This window comes from Emydura macquarii, unplaced genomic scaffold (genome assembly GCF_026122565.2).
Source record: "Emydura macquarii macquarii isolate MOO-44397 ecotype Brisbane River unplaced genomic scaffold, CSIRO-AGI_Emac_v2 contig_3530, whole genome shotgun sequence".
NCBI lineage: Eukaryota > Metazoa > Chordata > Testudines > Chelidae > Emydura > Emydura macquarii.
In genome coordinates this window covers 4,978,519-4,997,169 of record NW_027133667.1, presented here as the reverse complement: position 1 = coordinate 4,997,169, position 18,651 = coordinate 4,978,519, and the positions used below count along the sequence as shown (strand labels likewise).

The 18,651-nt window shown below is 40.0% G+C and overlaps 1 protein-coding gene across 1 annotated transcript in view; it reads right to left on the bottom strand.

Annotated features, from left to right (window-relative positions):
• Nucleotides 1–18,651, bottom strand: part of DGKI (diacylglycerol kinase iota) — a 280,275-nt gene that overhangs the window by 182,470 nt on the left and 79,154 nt on the right. The window contains 1 exon segment of the mRNA XM_067536328.1: nucleotides 4,025–4,133. Coding sequence (XP_067392429.1) covers nucleotides 4,025–4,133 — 109 coding nt within the window.

Here is an 18,651-nt window from a genome sequence, read left to right as displayed (position 1 = left end):
AGTTGTGCACCCACCTTATAGTAGTTTAATCTAGACAGCATTTCCCTAATTTGCTTATGAGAGTTTCATGTGGGATGGTGTCAAAAGCCTTACTATAATCAAGATATAGTACATTAACTGCTTCCCCCATCCACTTTGTTCTCAGGTTTGCCATGGACCTCATCCAAACACATCAGCCTTCTTGATGTCATCGGCTCTTCTTCCCCACTAAGTAGAAGACCTACACTTTCCTTCATCTTTCTCTTGCTCCTAATGTAGTTACAGAGCCTCTTCTTCTTGCCTTTTACATCCCTTGCTAGATTTAACTCATTTTGTGCCTTAGCCTTTCTGGTTTTGTTCTTTCATGTTTGTGTTATTCTTTTCTACTCCTTCTTAGCAATTCATCCATGTGTCCATTTTCTGTAGGATTCCTTTTCGATTTTCAGTTAATTAAACAGCTCCTGATGGAGCCATATTGGATTCTTACTGTTCTTCCTATAATTCCTTTACACTGGGATAATTTGCAGTTGAACCTTTAATAGAGTCTCCTTGGGAAATGTTAGCTCTCCTGAACTCCTTTAATCCCACAGATTTTCTTCCCATGGGATCCTATCTACCAATTCTCTGAGTTCATTAAAGTCTACTTTTTTGAAGTCCATTGTCTTTATTCTGCTTCTCTCACTCCTCCTTTTTCTTAGAATTATGAAATCTTATTTCATGATCACTTTCACCCAAATTGCCTTCCTCTTTCAGATTTGCAGCCAATTCTACCTTGTTGGCCAGAATCAAGTCTAAAATGCTGAAAGAGAAAGAGCAAAACATAATTGCTCATCCTAAAATCATCTTCCAATACAATCTATATTCAATTTCAGTGATTTTTAATTGTATGGGAAGACTAGATTCACTACTATGTCCTGATGTGAGAAGTGCCTAGCTCCTCCACACTCCACATTTAAAAAGGGATAGTGGCATAGCCACATGCAAAGACTCCCCCTCCTCATGTGAGTTTCTGATGATATATGTCTCTTCTCATCTGCATACTCAATTCCCAACTACAAGACTTAGTTTTGCAAAAACATTAATAGGAAGAGGCATGATTCGGTGTACAAATTAACAGTATATGAAATGATGATTTATAAGGGAGACCATAGACATGGAAAAGAAAAGCATTCATCTTAATTGATGTTGTGACAAGTGAATACCAGTGGGAATAGTGTTGATATACTATTTAATGTATATGTAAATGTAGTGTATGAATAAATACAAATACACACACACACGCACACACTTCAATCCATTGCTCTTTAAGGTGAGGGACCAATAGCTCTGGCTAGAACAAGATATCAAAAAGAGCCAGAATATGATGGAACCATACAGATTCACATTCATGGGGTGCAAATACATCCAATGGGCAATATGGACACTCTTACGGAAAAGTCCTATGCAACTGAATAGGAAGAATAACCTTTTCATACTTTTTTAAACATCTATAAAATGTAATTGAGAGTTTTAGTCTTACCAACTAATTCCATATGGGCAGTTAAAAACAGAAGCCTATGAAATGATACCATCCTGTATTAAATTAGGTTGGTTTTCAGAGTAATTTCAATATAAATCTATTTTTATAGACTCCTACACGTTTCATTCCTATTAACGTCTACAAGACCTTTCCCTAAGGCTTTATAACATGACCATAGCATAGAGTTATAATAGTTTCCCTCTGAAGAACTCTCAACATACATCCATAGGCCTATATAATTGTCCATTTACAGAATGTACGCCAGGGTCCAATTCTGAATTTTGCTACTTCGAAAGATGCAGAAGTGTGTCCAATATATCCATAAGTAAGGACACATATACAACCATAAGGCCAAAGGAATATTCCTTCAAAGAACATACATCATAGACCCTGGTATAATAAATAAATAAATAATATGCAGTATTACTATAGTACCTAGTCATGAACCAGGAACCCAATGTGCTAGGCGCTGTACAAACAGAACAAAAAAAGACTATCTAAGTATAAGACAAGAGACAACAGATGGACAGACACAGACAGGGGAGTACAAAGAAACAATGTTGGCCAACCTGATAGGCAGTCATATCAGCACATCAGCAACCTAAATGTTGTCAAGTGTTTTGTAGGCATGAAAGAAAAGGAGAGCTTTAAGGAAGGTGTTGAAGGAGGATACGGAGTTCATTTTGTGGGTGTTTACAGGGAACTCCTCCCAAGCATGTGAGGCAGCATGGGAGAATGCATAAAGGTGCTCATTTGATAAGTGGACAATGGAGGCTGGTATCATGGGCTGATTGGAGGTAGGTGTCACATATACCATACTGGAAGGTTACACACCACACATCATCTTTAGGCAAGGGCATACTCCACATTGTCCTATGGCTATAAAAGCACCTCCTCAGGGGGTATACACAGTACAGCAGCACTGCAAAAAGTTGTCACTAAATTAGAGAGACGCCAAAGGGTAGCGAAAGTTATAAAAAGTTTAGAAAATGTGACTAATAAAAGTGAGATTAAGCTATGAATGTATACACCTGTGGGAAAGAAAAGAAAACTTCAGAAACAAATACCTTACTCTTGTATAGCACCTGTCATCAGCAGATCTCAAAGAAGGTCAGTATCATTATGGGGAAACTGAAGCACACAACTTGCCTAACGTCACCCAGCAGGCTACTGGCAGAGTCAGGACTAGAACTCAGATCTCTTGAGTCCCAGTCTAGTGGTCTAGCCACCAGGACCCATTGCCTTCCATATGCAACAATGACAAATAGCCTGCAAGGAGTTAACAAAAATGAAGGGTGTGAGCAGGGAATTATTTTCGGCCATCATTGTGGAGACATTAAGGAAGGAAACATTTAGGTTACAGATTTAGGCTGCACTTTTTGACCATGATGGCAGTTACATACTAGATGCCACGGCAGGTCATTGAATCTCCAACACTAGAAGTTCTAAAGGAAAAGCAAGACAGAACCACGAGGGATGCTGTAGGAATCTATACATATTATCTTGCAGTGATATAGAGAAATGGATTAAATATCAATCTGTCCTTTCCAATCCTAATACAAATTAATGCAAGCATTGCATCAAAGAACTTAGTGTACATATCACATCCCTAGTTCCATATGAGTTCCCCCTGATAGATGGGCAGTGCGCTTCTATACAGGTTATTGAGAAACCACTTGGGAGATGTACATTGTAGAGCACCATTTTTGAAAAGTGCAAGTAATTCTATTAGGCTATGATTTAACGAGATACTTAACTGAGTTTGTGCCTAACTTGAAGCACATGAGCAGTCCCATTGACTTCAGTGGGACAACTCTCGCGCTTAAAGACAAGCATGTGTTTAAATACCATGCTGAATCTGGGACTAAGTTTTCCCCAAAGCATGATCTAGGTCTGGTCAGGACAATTCCTTTGGCCTATGCATAGGATCTCTCAAACTCTGAGAGGATTGAACTTTTTTAACACTCTTCTCTGGACTCTATTATAAATTCATAGATTTTAAGTTCAGAAGGGACCAATGTGATCATCTAGTCTGATCTCCTGCATAACACAGGCTATAAAAAAAAATCTCACCCAGTGATTCCCACTTCAAGCTAAATACCAGTAGCTGAAGTAGAGCATGTCACTTAAAAAGACATCCAGTCGTGATTTTAAAATTGCTTGACCTAAAGCACAAAACTACTTCAAAAAGAAATAAAATCTCTCTAATGCACCCATGGTTGTCATCTTCAGGCTTGATCCTGAAAGATGCTGAGCAGTCTATCACCAGTCCAGCAAAATTACAAACTTAACTTTAAACATATGCAGTCCCATTGACTCTGACGGACTTTTCATGTGCTTAAGTGTTTTGCTGGATAGACGCCAGAGTTCTCTGCAACTTACAGGATCAAGTTCTTAGTCACCAGACCTAACCTTCACCTTGTTATATGCACCTTTACCTATCCATGTAAAAAATGAAGGTTGGAGGGAATTTGGGCAGGAGATGTTATTTAGATAAATTGTCATGATTAAAAATAAAACACCTACACTCCATTCTAGTGCTGTTCTTGGCTCCTTCCCTGGCCCATTGGAGATTGCGATGTTGAGGGAGTGCACAGGAGCCAGATGCTGGAGGCCTGACCTGGAGATTGCTTTCCTGCAAGATGAGAAGAAAAAACAAAAACAAAACAGCACTCTTTTTTTTTTTTTTTCTAGAAATCAGCAGAGGCAGCATAGCTGTAAATTTCAGTTCGGTGGAAATGGGGCTAGAAGGTTATATATTATGCTGTAAAGAGTCGGGGGACAGGTGAGTGGGTTGAGGAAAGTCAGCAAGGGTGAGAGGAGAATGCAAAAGCCGCTTAGTAGAAAAATAAAGCAAGTTTGATCATTGAAAAGTGCTGTTTAGTACAGATCAGTCATCCTTCTAGACCCATGATACAGGGCACAATCCATTGGACCATATTTAGCCCTCTGCACTCACTGAAATGGAATTCCTATTCTTTGCACCAGGGCGGGTTAGCTCACTGTATTTGCAACTCAAATGAAGATTTGAGATGCTTTTACTGAAAGGAATAAAACACCCTGCTTGCTTTACGCAGACAGCTTACCACCTGAGAAAAACCCCTACTTAAACAACAGAAAACCTAACACAGGAAACCGAGGAAACCGTGGGGAGCAGGATAGGATCAGATGCTGCCCCTTTTTGGTGAGCTCTGCCAGGGATATACTCCAGTTTCTTTCACTATTTACTTCATTCCCGTCTCTTTGGGGCCCGTGTGGCCAAAATCCTTTTAGGAGGGATAGGATTCCCTGCAAAGGCCACAAATGCTATTCAAAGCATCAGCCAAAGACACTCCCAGATAACAAGGCTGAGTGCTCTTCCGCCCCATATTCTCCAGCCCCCCCCCTGCATAGGGAGTAAAGTCATCCTTGAACTTTGATCCCTCAAATAGAAGCACATGCTATTATAATACCAGGCTGCCTCTGGACTGTGGGCTTCTTAAAGGTATAGCGCTGCAAACATCAGGACAGCATGGCCTGATCGGTGACAACGAAAAAAAAATCTTACAAGTTCTTTCTTCAGCTTCAGTGGTCACAGCTATGGGTGCGGGAGTGTGTTGAGGGGAATTCCTTTCTTTTCGCAAGCCTAACACATACCTTCTCTCCCCTTTCCCTCCTCCGCCCCCCCCCAGCCCAGGAAATGAAATGACAATCTGTTTTTGTAAAAGGCTTTTCTCCAATAACACTCCCATCATACTATGCTATTTATAGGGTCGCCTACTCATACAAATATCCCAAGGTAACTTACAATAAAGTCAACAAAGCCAGCGATGATGATCCAGCTCAGCCATATGCTAAATTAATCCCTTTACTGCCCTTAAACACACAGTGCACTGGAGCTCAGAGCCCTCAAGACTTCAAGGGCATGTCCTGGAAATCAGGTGGGATAATTTTGCCCCCATTCTCAGAATGGCACCCTATTCTGTTGGTACGATCTCATTTAATGAACACTCAGTACAATTATATCATCCAGTCCCCATCCAATCTCTTTCCCTCATGCCACTGTATATCACCAATATGTTGGCATAAAAGGAAATTTTAAAAATGTTTTACCTTAGACTAAATCCCCTTTAAATATGGGAGAGATCCTGAGGGAAGAAGCTCTCAACAGCCAGCAGAAGCATCATGACAGAATAATTTACTAGCTAGAGAGACAATGCACATCACTATGGTGTGGTCAATTGACTATAATCTGGTTTTTATGAGGACCAAATGAAGGCTTGAGACTGAGGACCTTTAAAGAGGTAATTTCATACTACAGCAGACTTTACAATATATGAATATTTATATATAAGGTGGTTTTTCCAGCATGTGGCCAGTCTCTCTCAATAATCCTTTTGGTACCATTTTGGTTATTAATGCTTGGCCGAGAACCATTGCCTAGCATCTTCTGCTTGATCTTGTGACAAAGCCAGTCCTGAATTTATGACATCACAATCTCTTGGTGGAATTGATAAGGACAACAACCACCACAATTTAGTGGCTGCTTGAACCTGAAGTCATAATGATAGGAGTAAGTTTCTACTTCATACAAAGAAGTGTGAGAGTGTGGGGGTCTTAATCACAAGTAAAGGTGGTTTAATATAGAATAAAAAAAGTATTTGTAATTCAATACTAGCTGAAAAATGGCAAACTTTGCAAGCAATATTATTCACAGAGTATTATTTGTTGAACCATAGAGTTGGTTGAATAATGAATGCAAATTATTTCCATCTACTGAATTTAAATACATCAAAATTTGCAACATGTAAAAAATTATTTGACCAGCTCTAGAGATAAGGTTTCCAGATGGAAGATGAATTCAATACAGACTTAAAAAGTTAATATGCCTATTGAATGGCTACAGCCTTCCCAATGTCAGACCTTGGATACAATTTCAAGCCAGGATTAGATTTGCGCAAACCTTTTGTAATGAAACCGGAGACTTGGCCCATGTTCCCTGAAAGGTTAGCTCAGGTTGTGAGTCTTTTGGTTGAGTTGAGTTTTATGCAAACATCCTCCCCTCCCCAGGCCTGCCAATGATAGATTTAGGAGTTTGGCCGGAAACAGCCACTATGATGCTGTTTTTCAGGTTTGTTTGAACACAAAACCTTAAAACAATCCCATGTATCGCAAACCCACATGAACCATAACAAACAGAATGGCCCATCAATCCCAATGCAAACTAAAAAATGCCAAGTGTAGTACAAACTCTTGTCAGAAGACTGCTGTGAAAGGTAAGCGATGCGGAGTGCCAGAACACACTGGGCTGAGCTGGAGAAGGTCTACATCGCAAAGACACATACCCAGGAGAGAAAAACAACGGCCACAGACAGAGAGAGAATCATTTAATCTTCTGATTTAAATGAAAAAGAGATAAAATGGCAGCCATCTTGGAAAGAATCTGGAGGAAAACGCAGATAGATAAAGTAATGGATTCTGTGTAACCAGGTGAATGTACTTAGATTGTTGTAAGTAACTGATTAGAGCAACTGTGACTTCTCAGGCAAAAAGGTAATATGAATTACTTTTGTTATTTTTCCAGCAACCCGTTGACTTGAGCATGCGAGGCAGCAAAAGCCTCACAATGCAACCTTCACCCAGAGAGCAAAAGTAAATCAGTAATCACTTTATGAGAAAGTAATAGGAAAATGTATCTGTGACTAAAAATTTCCTTTCTTCAAGTAGTAAGGTCCATTGCTCCATTACAATGGGTACGTCATCTGGATTACAGCTTGGCGGCAGAACCAGACCAGCCAGTCACTGGCAGCGCAGGAATGCTCTGCCTCCATGAAGTTCTGATCTGTGGACCTTAACACAATGAAAAACAAGCAATATTTTGCAGATTACTTTTCAGATCTAGTACTCCGTAATTTGTATTAGAGTGTATTATCAATGCACCAATAACACGATCTCTGGGGTATATGGATAGCATTGCATATACCATGTAGAACCTAGTCTGATACTAATTCCACAGTTTATGCCATTAAGGAAACCTTGGAGCACTACAGATAACCAATCTCAGACACTCAAAGAATTATGACATTCAGGTTTAAGAACTGAATTTTTTTTTAAAAACAGTATTACATTTTCTCCTTCATTTCACTGAGAAGTCAGGCAAGATTCAGACTATTTATTAGATCAAAGGATACATATTTGATTAGGGGGCATTTGAATTTATATCCCAAGTTTTGGCTTTACTGAGCTTCTTCCCTTCACCCTTGGCAAATAAAAATCCTCAAATAAGCTGTTTAGAGTGCAGAGATATGCCTGAATCCCCAAGAACCACAAAAAAGGCAATTAGTTGACATTATTCTTCTCATTAAAGTATTCCCCTGGTGTTAAAAACACCTACCTGGAAAAAGAATGGATATTTTAGTACTGCAGATATTTAACAGACCATAATTATTTTGTTTTCTTGCCACTTGTGTTCAGTGTACAATCTATCTGCAAAAGTGTACAAGTTTTTATTACCCCCAAAAGGAGAAATACACCCTTTTGGAACTCAGGATACTTTGTGAGTTTAATGTTCAGAAATTGGAATAAAATGCAGTGCTAGCACAGTAATCCTCAGAACACCTTAAGCATCAGCACCATAAGGCCACACATCACCACCACCATCCTGCAGGTCCAGTGTGGATCCTGTTTCTGTGGATGCGTATAGTATATATTCACACAAGTTGGTACTCATGAAAGTCACGGACAAATAGCTCTGGCTAAACTCTAGAATGATTTAAGCTTTCCCCACTCAGCTCTGCCAACATGATATAAGGCACTGAGCACCCCCACTCCTTTCTGGTCTGACCTTGGACTCCACACATGTATTATTCTCAGTCTCAGTATTCCCTATTACAACCCTGTCCCTCTCTTGAGTGTCTGAGGAGACACTGCTAATCAAGCAGTTCATGTCCACTAGAGATTAACCTGGAAACAATCAAATGAATTTCCACTTGTGATCTGATTTAGGATTTGAAGCAGGAAATGCAAAAGGGAAAGGTTACTACAGTACACCAAGTGCTTGAGTAACTGCATTCTACAAACAGCCTCCAAATCTCTGTACTATTGTTTGGCTGGTACTGATCCTATGCAAAACCGGATATCACTATCTCTGTGAATGAATACATTTTGTAGTGATAAAAGCAATACACAGGGATACTTGGATTGGAAATGTGAGGCAATGTAATAGGAATGCTAAAGATGTGTGCTCAGAGTTTGACCAAACATCCAGTTTCTACAGCCCTTGTCACAAAATAGTCAATATTGCACTCATTAACTGGGCAGGGTAGAAAATGCAAAGTGCTTCTAACACACTATGGAGTCCGTTATGACAGGCAACTGCTTTTTGTATAAGACGCAGAAGCCACTTTCCTTCTTACTGCTTATGAACTGATGCCTTTGAAACGATATGTGAATATCTCAAGGAAGGGTTTTTTGGACTCATTACCACCCAAGATCAAAGAAAATAAGCTGCATGCCACTTTTATCAGTATTTACATACCATGATGGCAAGTGTTTCAGAGAGAACAAACAGAATACATTGTTGCCTGTTGCTGGGTTGTCAGAAGCAAGCCTATTTCCTCATCATCCTTGGATCATGAACATGCTTGATATCTGATGCTGGCTGGACAGTGAAAGGGTCAGACAAGTCCTTTGCTGCAGACGCTGATATCCTCACAGTCCTACAAAAATACTCTAAGCTCCAGAAGAGCATGAATCAATTCTACAGTTTCAGATGCTAGTCACAGATATCTCAAACATGTTTTTGACTGCATCTTCATATTGTTTTGTATTCAAGAGAATACAAAGGGGTCTGCGTATTGTGCAGACATTCTGAAGCAGTTGATCAAAATCCCAGAACAGGCACTTAGAAAGTTCAAAATGTTCTAGGCTTTACCCCTTAGAGAGGGAATTATGGATTCAACTGGATCCAGAGCTGTGCTGAACTTCTTGGTGCCACAGGATCTCTCTTTTATCAAGAGATCATCTTCTCAGACATCAGTGAAAGTTCCTGCCTTCTTTTAATTAATAGCCCTGGTGCTAGAGCTCAGGCTGATCTTCCAGCAAACTTCTCTTGGCATCTCCGTCATTCTTCTCCATCTGAGTCTGGAAACTGAAAATAGCTACTTTTGGGAAGGAGAATTTCCTGAAAAGCGACTTTTAAAAAGTCTGTGTTGGCAGAAGAAGATCGAAGAGACGTTTAATAAAAGACTAAACCATAAGGAATGGTTGAGAGAAGCCAAAATCTCAGGAATTCAGAATGTCACTGGAATTCTGAACTCTGTTGACCAAAATGGAGGTTTGTAAATATCACTGAATAGTACTTCACCAAAACCATTCCCCCCTGCCCCCCATCTCCCCTACTCCTGCCCAGTTTTTTGTTTCATTTTGTTACATTTTCAGGGTATTTTTACTCCTTTTAATTTTTTTTGAACCAATCTATCTAATTTAAAAAAAAAAGAATAAAGTCATGTTGAAACAAATAGTCAAAACATTTAATTGAACCATTTAGACTTTTTCTATTTTTTTATTTGGCCATAACTATTAGCCAAATTCAACCCGAATTTACAAAAAATTAAATTCAACTGAATATACATTTTTCAGCAAACTATTTGCCAAAAACAAAACAAACAAACAAAAACTCAGCTCTAGTCTGGAACTCTTCCCATATCAGGTGCAGACGGAAAACAGATGGAACAAACTGTAGATGAAGATGAGTGTCATATGATTACAGTATTTATTTTTTCTATAATATGCTTAACAGCACATATTTATTAAAATGTGGCAGGGAAAGTGATTCTCTTTCTTGCAAAAAGGATTCATATACTCCTGATGTTGTTCAGCCTACTACAGGAAAATAGATGGTTTGGTTTTTCAAGAGAAAATGTTGGCATTAATTTGGAGATATCTGTGCTGTACTCCTTGCAACTACTTCTAGGAAGTATAAAATAGTCTTCCTCTATTTTTAGGACCAAAAAAAAAAAAAAGAAAAAAAAAAAAAGAAAAGAAAATCTTCAGCAACCTGAGACAAAAAAAAAAGACAAGGGATTTTTTCTGACACTATCATTGTAGATTCTTTTCAGCCTGTCTTAGACATCAGCATTCTGATATTACTTTTTTTTTTTTTAAATCTAATTTGAGACAGTGAGAGTAGGAGGCCAGGCCCTCAGCTGACATAAATCATTTACACAAGCTGAAATTTGTGTAAAAACTTAAAATTTAAGCTTAAATACTATATGGCCATATACAAACTTTGACAGTGAAGAAATTCTGGCTTTTTCTCTGCCCTCCTAATAGTGTGTTGTAGTTTACATTGGCTCCAACATAACCTATAAATGTGGAATTCATAGATTTCAAGGCCAGAGGGGACCACTGTGATCGTCTAGTCTGCTCTCCGGCATAATACAGGTCACAGAACTTCCTCAAAATAATTCTTGTTTGAATTGGAGCATCTCTTTTAGAAAGATATTTCCTTTGGAGTCTTTTCATGTTTCCCTAATGGTGCTGTGTGTTTCTCTTTATGTTTCCCCCCTTCCTTTAAAAAAAAAAAAAAAAAAAAAGAAGAGATTCCTCTTTTCTAGTTTATTCATTTACACATTTTCAGTTAACCAAGATGGAGTGCTAATAGGAATTAAATACAAATAAAACAGACTCTCTTCCTCTTTTTCTGAGCATGTAAATTAAAAAAATGGAAAAAGGTAACACTCTATTTCTCTGTGCAAATCAGAAATACTTGAAGATGCTTTTTTAAAAGCATGAAAAGTCAAAAGAAAAACTTGATTTCTATTCTGGTACAAGCAGAGGTCTAAAAACCAATTGTTATAAAGTAACTGTACAAGAATCAAGCTCTTTCCTGGTTGCCCAATATGCTTTAGAACATCTAATTCAAGAGATGACTCAGAGCTACAGCAATCTTGATATCATTCCAGAACAACAAAGATTTCAAAGTGATCTTAACAAGAGAGAACCCTTATAACACACTGAAGAAAATAACATACTGAAACACATTCTCTTCCCTCTCTCTCCAGAGCTATTAAAATCATTGGATCTCTGAGTTTAATTGTTAAGGCAGAGAAGAGCATTCAGGTAAGTACACAAAGCTGAGAGGAGAAAAGAATGTTCAGATTCTATCATTCCCGAGCAGTGTGGATAGCAAATTGTACATTTACTTTGGATTACAATGACACTTGAAAAAAGACTGATAAGAATAATAGTTCAATAACCATAACCAAAAATCTCACTTTCCTTCATAAGAACAGAAGCACAGAGACTCAGATTTACCAGAAACAGGTGAGAATGGGTGATCAGAGCAAATTACTTCTTGTAATGAGAGAGCCATTCCAAATCCCTGTTTAAACCCAGTTTGAATGTGTCAAGTTTGCAGATAATTTCTAACTCAGCAGTTTCTCTTTGAAGTCTTTTTTTGAAGTTTTTTTGGAGAAGTACAACAACTTTCAGGTCAGCGACAGAGTGCCCTGGGAGATTGAAGTGTTCTCCAACTGGTTTATGGATGTTATTATTTTTTATGTCTGATTTGTGTCCATTTATCCTTTTGCGTAGTGATAGTCCAATTTGGCCAATGTACATGGCAGAGGGGCATTGCTGACACATGATGGCATGTATAACATGTATAACATTAGAGGATGTGCAGGTGAATGAGCCCCTTATGGTGTGATTGATGTCACCTCCTACTCAATGGTTGTCATTAGGCCTCAAGTACGCGGCTTTTATCCACCTACCCCATTGTTATCTATGCCCTTGGATATGTATGTGTTGCCTCCTATATATGTAACCTATTTGCTGTATCATTTCTACCAACTGCATCTGAGGAAGTGAGCTGAAGCTCACGAAAGCTTATGCCTGCTGAAATTAAATTTGTTAGTCTTTAAAGTGCTACAGAACGCTCGTTGTTTTTGCTGTATACAGACTAAGACGGCTACCCCTCTGGAAGATTTACCAAAGGTTGTTTCCTCCTTTCAGGACTATATGAAATACTGATATGAAACACATAGGCATGCCTGACTCAGTCTTTTTTCCCTACTGTCTATCGACCAACTGCTACTGTAATTAGTCTGCAAACTCTTACTTAGCTTGTAAGCTCTTTGTGTACAGTGCCTAGAACAATGGGATCCTAAATCCTGACTGGGGCCTCTGTTACACATAAATAGTAATAATCATCATCATCATCATCAACGGTTAGGGCTATCTACATGTTTGACTCCACTCTAATCTCTCTACGAGCACCCCCTCAGGTAACAGGTCCTGCACCTTCATCTCTCTCAGGATGGAATCCTATGAGTCTCCCACCCTCAGACTTGGTCCCACAGGTACAGTACGGTGTGTACCAACTGTGATTCCTCAAAAAGGCCCAACTAGGTTTGAGCCTTGCTAGTCTTCCCTTCAGGAGTTGTCACCAGGATGTGACTACAATGATATAAATCATTCTTTCCAAAACAAAATATGGGTTAATCTCAATAGAAGGAGCAAAGCAAAACAAGCGCAAAAGGGGTTTAACACAAACTGTCTACATGCATCTCTCTTACCTAAAGCTTAGAATAACTTATCCAGACACCCCTATTGCTGGTACTGTCACCCGGCCTACAGGCTCTCTCTCTCTCTCCTGGTCCAGCTAGACCATTCTGGCCTCTGGTCTGTGCCAGGGAATTAACCCCTCCATTGGGTACTAGTCTGGGGCTGGTATCCCATTCCACTTCTCATCAACTTCATGCAGCTGCATCAATTCACTAGCTCTGATTTTTTAAACTCTTTAAAGTCCATTTTCCTCCCTTTGCACATTTCTATTAGCTCGTCTCTCAGACTGTCCTGAACTCTTTTGTCCAGTCCATCTTTCTCAAACAACCTAAAACAGCTGTTCTCAACCTGTGGTCCATGGACCCCTGGCAGTCCACAGACTATGTCTTAAGATTTCAAAAGGTGTCCACGCTTCCATTCAAAATATGCTTAGGGATCTGCAAACGAAAAAAGCTTGAGAAACACTGACTTAAAAGGTCCACTCTCTGCTTTCAGTCTAGGAACAGTGGTTTAGTTCCTTGCTCTCTGCCATGCTACGCTCACAAGTTGCCACCAATTTGTTACAGTCTTGGCTGAGTCCCCCTAGCGGACAGTCACCAGACTTATGTTAACTGGGTCCAGCCTTTGCATCCAACCTGCTTCCAAGCCAGCAGGATCTAGGCAGAATCCAAACACTGTCTCACACTCTGGGCCTCTTGGACATACTCCCGGGTGCAGACTCCCTGTCTAAAACCCTTCCTTGGGACATGGCACCCCTCAGTTCCACTGCCCTAAGCTCCAAATCAATGCTGAGATTTCTCAAGCCTCCCCAGTCACTTATGAATCCTCTCCCAGAGTCCACTTAGCTATGATCATTCTGGTTTACAGTTTAACCCCTTGGGGACCACATGGGGTTAAAGCAAAGTACGTAGCTTTAGCACAGGGACTTCTTAAACACACACATTTTTCTCTTAGACAGCTCAGGAGAGTTACAGGTCTAGGCAAAAACAACAAACACTTGAATGCAATCCTTTCTCAGAGTCCTCACCTCTCCTGAGAGCCTTAAGTCAGTGTTCTTGGAGAAGGGCTGGGACCCTGCTCCTCTAGCAGTGTCTTCTGTTTTGGGGATAGACTGTCTCCCTTGCTTAGAGAGTCTATCATATTTAAAAGCAGTTATTCTCATTTTTTACGTTTCTCTTCTTTCACTGGGGATGTTCCGTGCTCCCTGCTGGCTGTTGGGCAGAGGGTTGTTCAAAGCCAATGGCTCTGCCAGAAGCAATCCCATTGTTCTAGTAGGGTTGAGCTATTCAGTGTTGATGGCCCCTGGATGGCCCTGTTTAGCTTCGCAGACATCATCTGTTCCTGTTTCCAAATGGAGGTTTTAACCCACACAGAAAGTTACAATCATACATGACATTTATAAAACAACAAGGGATTCATAAATTGACAGGCATATTCCCTCAACTACCACAATAATATACCTGTGCTTGACATAAATTGAAGAAGTGGGGTAGAGGAGGTGATAGTGGCAGGCAGGAGAAAGAGGATGAACTCAGCAAATGCAAAACAAGTAAACAAATCTGAAAGCTAGTGAAAGTTCCTCCTGTAAGGTTTTAGATAGCCTTCTCCTCTGTTAGGTCCTGATCCAAAAGCCCAATAAGCTCAATGAAAAGACGCATTTACCAAGGTCTTTGGATCAGGTAACAGACTTAAGGGCAAATCCTAAACCCGCTACACAAGTAAAACCCACTTGAAATCCATGGAAGTATTGTCTAAGTAAGGACTGAAGGATTTTGGCATCAAAGAATAATTCAGAGTGGACCTTCGCTGCCCTGAGAGTTCAGAAATAAGCAAAATAACAGTACCCGAAGTGACTTTCCTCCTTGGAGATATGAAAAGATGAAGAGTTAAGAAATCTCTTAACTTATTAAATTATTTGCACTCATTTATGAGCGATTAAATCTCTAGCAGTTGCTTCTTTTCTCCTGTCTGTAGAACTTGAAAAATCATATCCATGCAACTACTAACTCAAAAAACCCTCTACTATCTCCAACAGAAATAGAGGAGGACACAGGTGAGTGCAGGTTAACACCAAAATAATTTGCATGTTTACAAATTGTAAATGTATGTTTCTTTTGCTCCTGAAAAAGAATGAGCCCTTTGTTTGTGTTCTAAATTCACTTCTGATGGTCAACATCGCATTTATTACATTTCTGATTAGTCATCCAAAAATTGGAATGCTCCCTACCTTACCTTAACACAGTGCCTCTAGGAAGTACTCTTCATGTCCAATTAAAATAAAACCATGATGTAATGTAATGTTACAAGCCTCCTTGGAATTATATTGAGTATGTTGCCTTCAGTTAGATGCTGCCATTAATATAGTGCAGCACTGAAGGTCTAAGGTCCTGTCAATCAGAAGACAGTTTACTTTACTCCCTTATAACCCTGAGAGACAGTTGTCATAGAGATGGGGATAAGTCTGTTTTGAGACTTAGATTTAGAGAGCTTTCAGAACAAGAAAAGTGTCAACATTACATTGGCTAGAACAGCAGCCAGCATGGCAGAGGAGAAAACCTGGGTCTTCAGTGCTCATTAGCAGCTCTGCTGGAGCCAATTAAAGAGACATTGTCAACTTGTTTTTTATGTTAATCAACTAATTCAGAAATTTCAATTTTCTGATACGATTCCCTATCTGGATTTGTTTGTTTTGATTTGTTTTTGTTTTTTTTTAAATTAAATTCCTTTAAATATATACATGCGTGTTTTCCTGCTCCCCTGGTGATTGATTGATTATACAGGGCAAACTGTGAAACAGACAACAAACAGAGAACTGTCAAATACACAAAGGAAACAAAGTGGAGATAACAATTGTCTAATCTCTTTTTGAGCAAAAGTGTTTCTAAGTGTTCCTTGTAAATATAGCAGATATAAAATGTGGTTTTCAATTTGATGGTGTCCCTGCAGAGGCAGAAAAACCCTCAGCTGAGATAAACTGGCATAGCTCCATTGACTTTAGTGATGCTGCACCAGTTTACGCCAGTTGTGAATCTGTTCCTTAATCTTTAAAGAGCATAAACTGTGTGAGAACCTTGGAGCCACTACTAGCAGTTACGTCACAAAACCTGGAAATGTTTAAATCAAGGATCTTTTGATGGCAAGCACACAGACCCCATTTCATTGTATTTCTATTCATTTTGGTCATTTGGAGAGAAATATACATTTGAGATTAAAGGAGTCGCCAAACAGGACGATCACGGGATTGGAGCAAAATAATAATTTATAAATTATTACAATTCAGTATTATTGCTAATTTGTTTGGTTTCTTTTGATTCAAACTTAGTGATCATTAAAAGGTGTTGATTAACAGCGCCAGAGACTGAAGTCCTTCATCCATAGAACCGGCCCAGCCCAGGTGGCAGCTGTGCTAGTTTTCTGCACATTTCCTCACCAGCGTGCCTCAACCCTGACCTAGAAGCAACATTCCTAGTAGTCAGAGGGTAGTTCAGTCTCCAAGTCCCTTCAGCCTTTGGGTTCAGCTTTCTCGGAGACTTCCTACAAGGCTGCCAAATGCATTCTTCCCCTCCTCCCCCACCTTCCCATCTAAATACTTGTCCACTAGGACTTGGCATAGGTATGTCCACTGTCTCATTTTACATCAGTGGCTGTTCAGTGACCTGATGGGAATGTTTTTAGCTACTACTGACTGGTGGATTCTCTGTACCTTAAAGTCTTTAAACCATGATTTGAGGACTTTAATAACTCAGTCATAGGTTAGAGGTTTATTACAGGAGTGGGTGGGTGAGGTTCTGTGGCCTGCATTCTGCAGGAGGTCAGACTAAATGATCACATTGGTCCCTTCTGGCCTTAGAGTCTATGAGACTCTGGCTGGATTCAGACAAGTCTCTGAGAGACGGTAGGTTTCACAGTCCATCACAAGCTCCACTACCTATTAACACCCTGTCACTTGGAGATCCACTGTTGGTTCTAGAACAGTGTACTACAATGCCTTAGGTCGCTAGATATAACAGAGTTACTGTCAACAAGAAGAATTTGATCAGCACGGTCACTATCCGACAACCTGGATATCTCCCAGTTGCCTTGAAGTAGGTAGTCAGGTTCCACTACACTTCTGGGAAGGAGCAGCACAGGAGCTCTTGCTGCCAGAGGCTTAGTGATAGTGGCTTGACCAAGCCTGCAAAGAAGGGACCTAGGAAACTCTTAGAAGGTCAGAAACTTTGCTAAGTTCAATTCTTTACTTTACCCTGCAGGAAGAAAGGAGACTGGTAGGAAGTTCAGGGCTTAGCTGATCTGAGCCTGGTGGAGAGGATGGGCCCAGGTTCCCCTACCAATCCTTAAAAAGGGACAACTACTAAAGCCTATCCTTGGGGGAACCTAATGGACAGACAACATTGAAGCTGCAAGGGTCTGGACCATCGGGTCCTGACCCAAGGGAGAAGCCCTGAATCCATCACTTGATCCTGAAGACCTCCCTGTTATTGGACTCTGAAAGGCATGGACTTGAAAATGTGACCTGGCTGAGTAACTGAAGAGTCAGACCGCCTCTGGGGGAGCAGTAATGAAAAAGGGGACTGCCTGGAAGACAACCTGCCATCCCCCACCTGACCACTAGGCAGCACTGGCAGTGGGTGTTGCCCTTCACAATGCCCTCCCAGGAGGTCCTCAGAGAGCTCTATTTCACAGATGTAACATGGTAGTTCTGAAAACTAACCTTTTTCCATTTTTTTTTTTTTAACCACACACACAACCCAGACAACTTTACAGCATTTGATCTAACAGTACTGCAATATTTGCATTCAACAGTATGATGTTTAGATTAGCTATGGTTACTACTAATGTCCTATTTTCAAGTATCAAAAATATACCGATCCATAACTGTGTTGAAATTAAACTATTTTTAAAATAAAATGCAAATTTCCCCCCCGTGTTTCTCAAATAGTGCCATTTAAAAAACAATAACGGAAGAGGGCTCACCAGAGACGGACATTTTGCATAGGATTCCACTGAGAAGTTATTTCTAACTAAATTCTGGTGACAGCCTTCAAATATAGGGCCAGATCTGCAGTTGACATAAAGCAGCTTAGCGCTATCCGAGTCAGTGGAACTACACCCAACTGTACTAACTGAGAATACGGCCTATATGAATTATACTGCAGGAATCTGTAAATAAGGCTCTACTCACACAACCTGGGATTCTGATGCTCAGGCCACTCCAGCTTCACTCTGATCATTGCCATGATCTCATCAGCACCCAGTGATGTGTATAGCGCACCCCCAGGGTGAAAAGGGGAGAAGGAGAGAGGAAAATATGCAAAGCTCTGAGAAAAAGGTTAGAGAGTCTCAATCATAAGACTTCTAGGGAAATGTACTTAATTTCTGTGTTTTCTTGTATTAAAGTGTACTTGTTAGCAAGTCTTCCCTTCACATTGAATGCAGTCTATCAATTAGTCCCTCTCTACAGTGAGGGTGGGGGGAAAGGGTTTTAGCATTAAGATGGACTTTTCTGATAGTTGATGAACTACAGATTGAAAGTTTTTATAGTAAAAAGTTAAAAGGAGAAAGACAGAGTGTGGTGATGTGTGTACACTATCTTAAAGACAGAAACA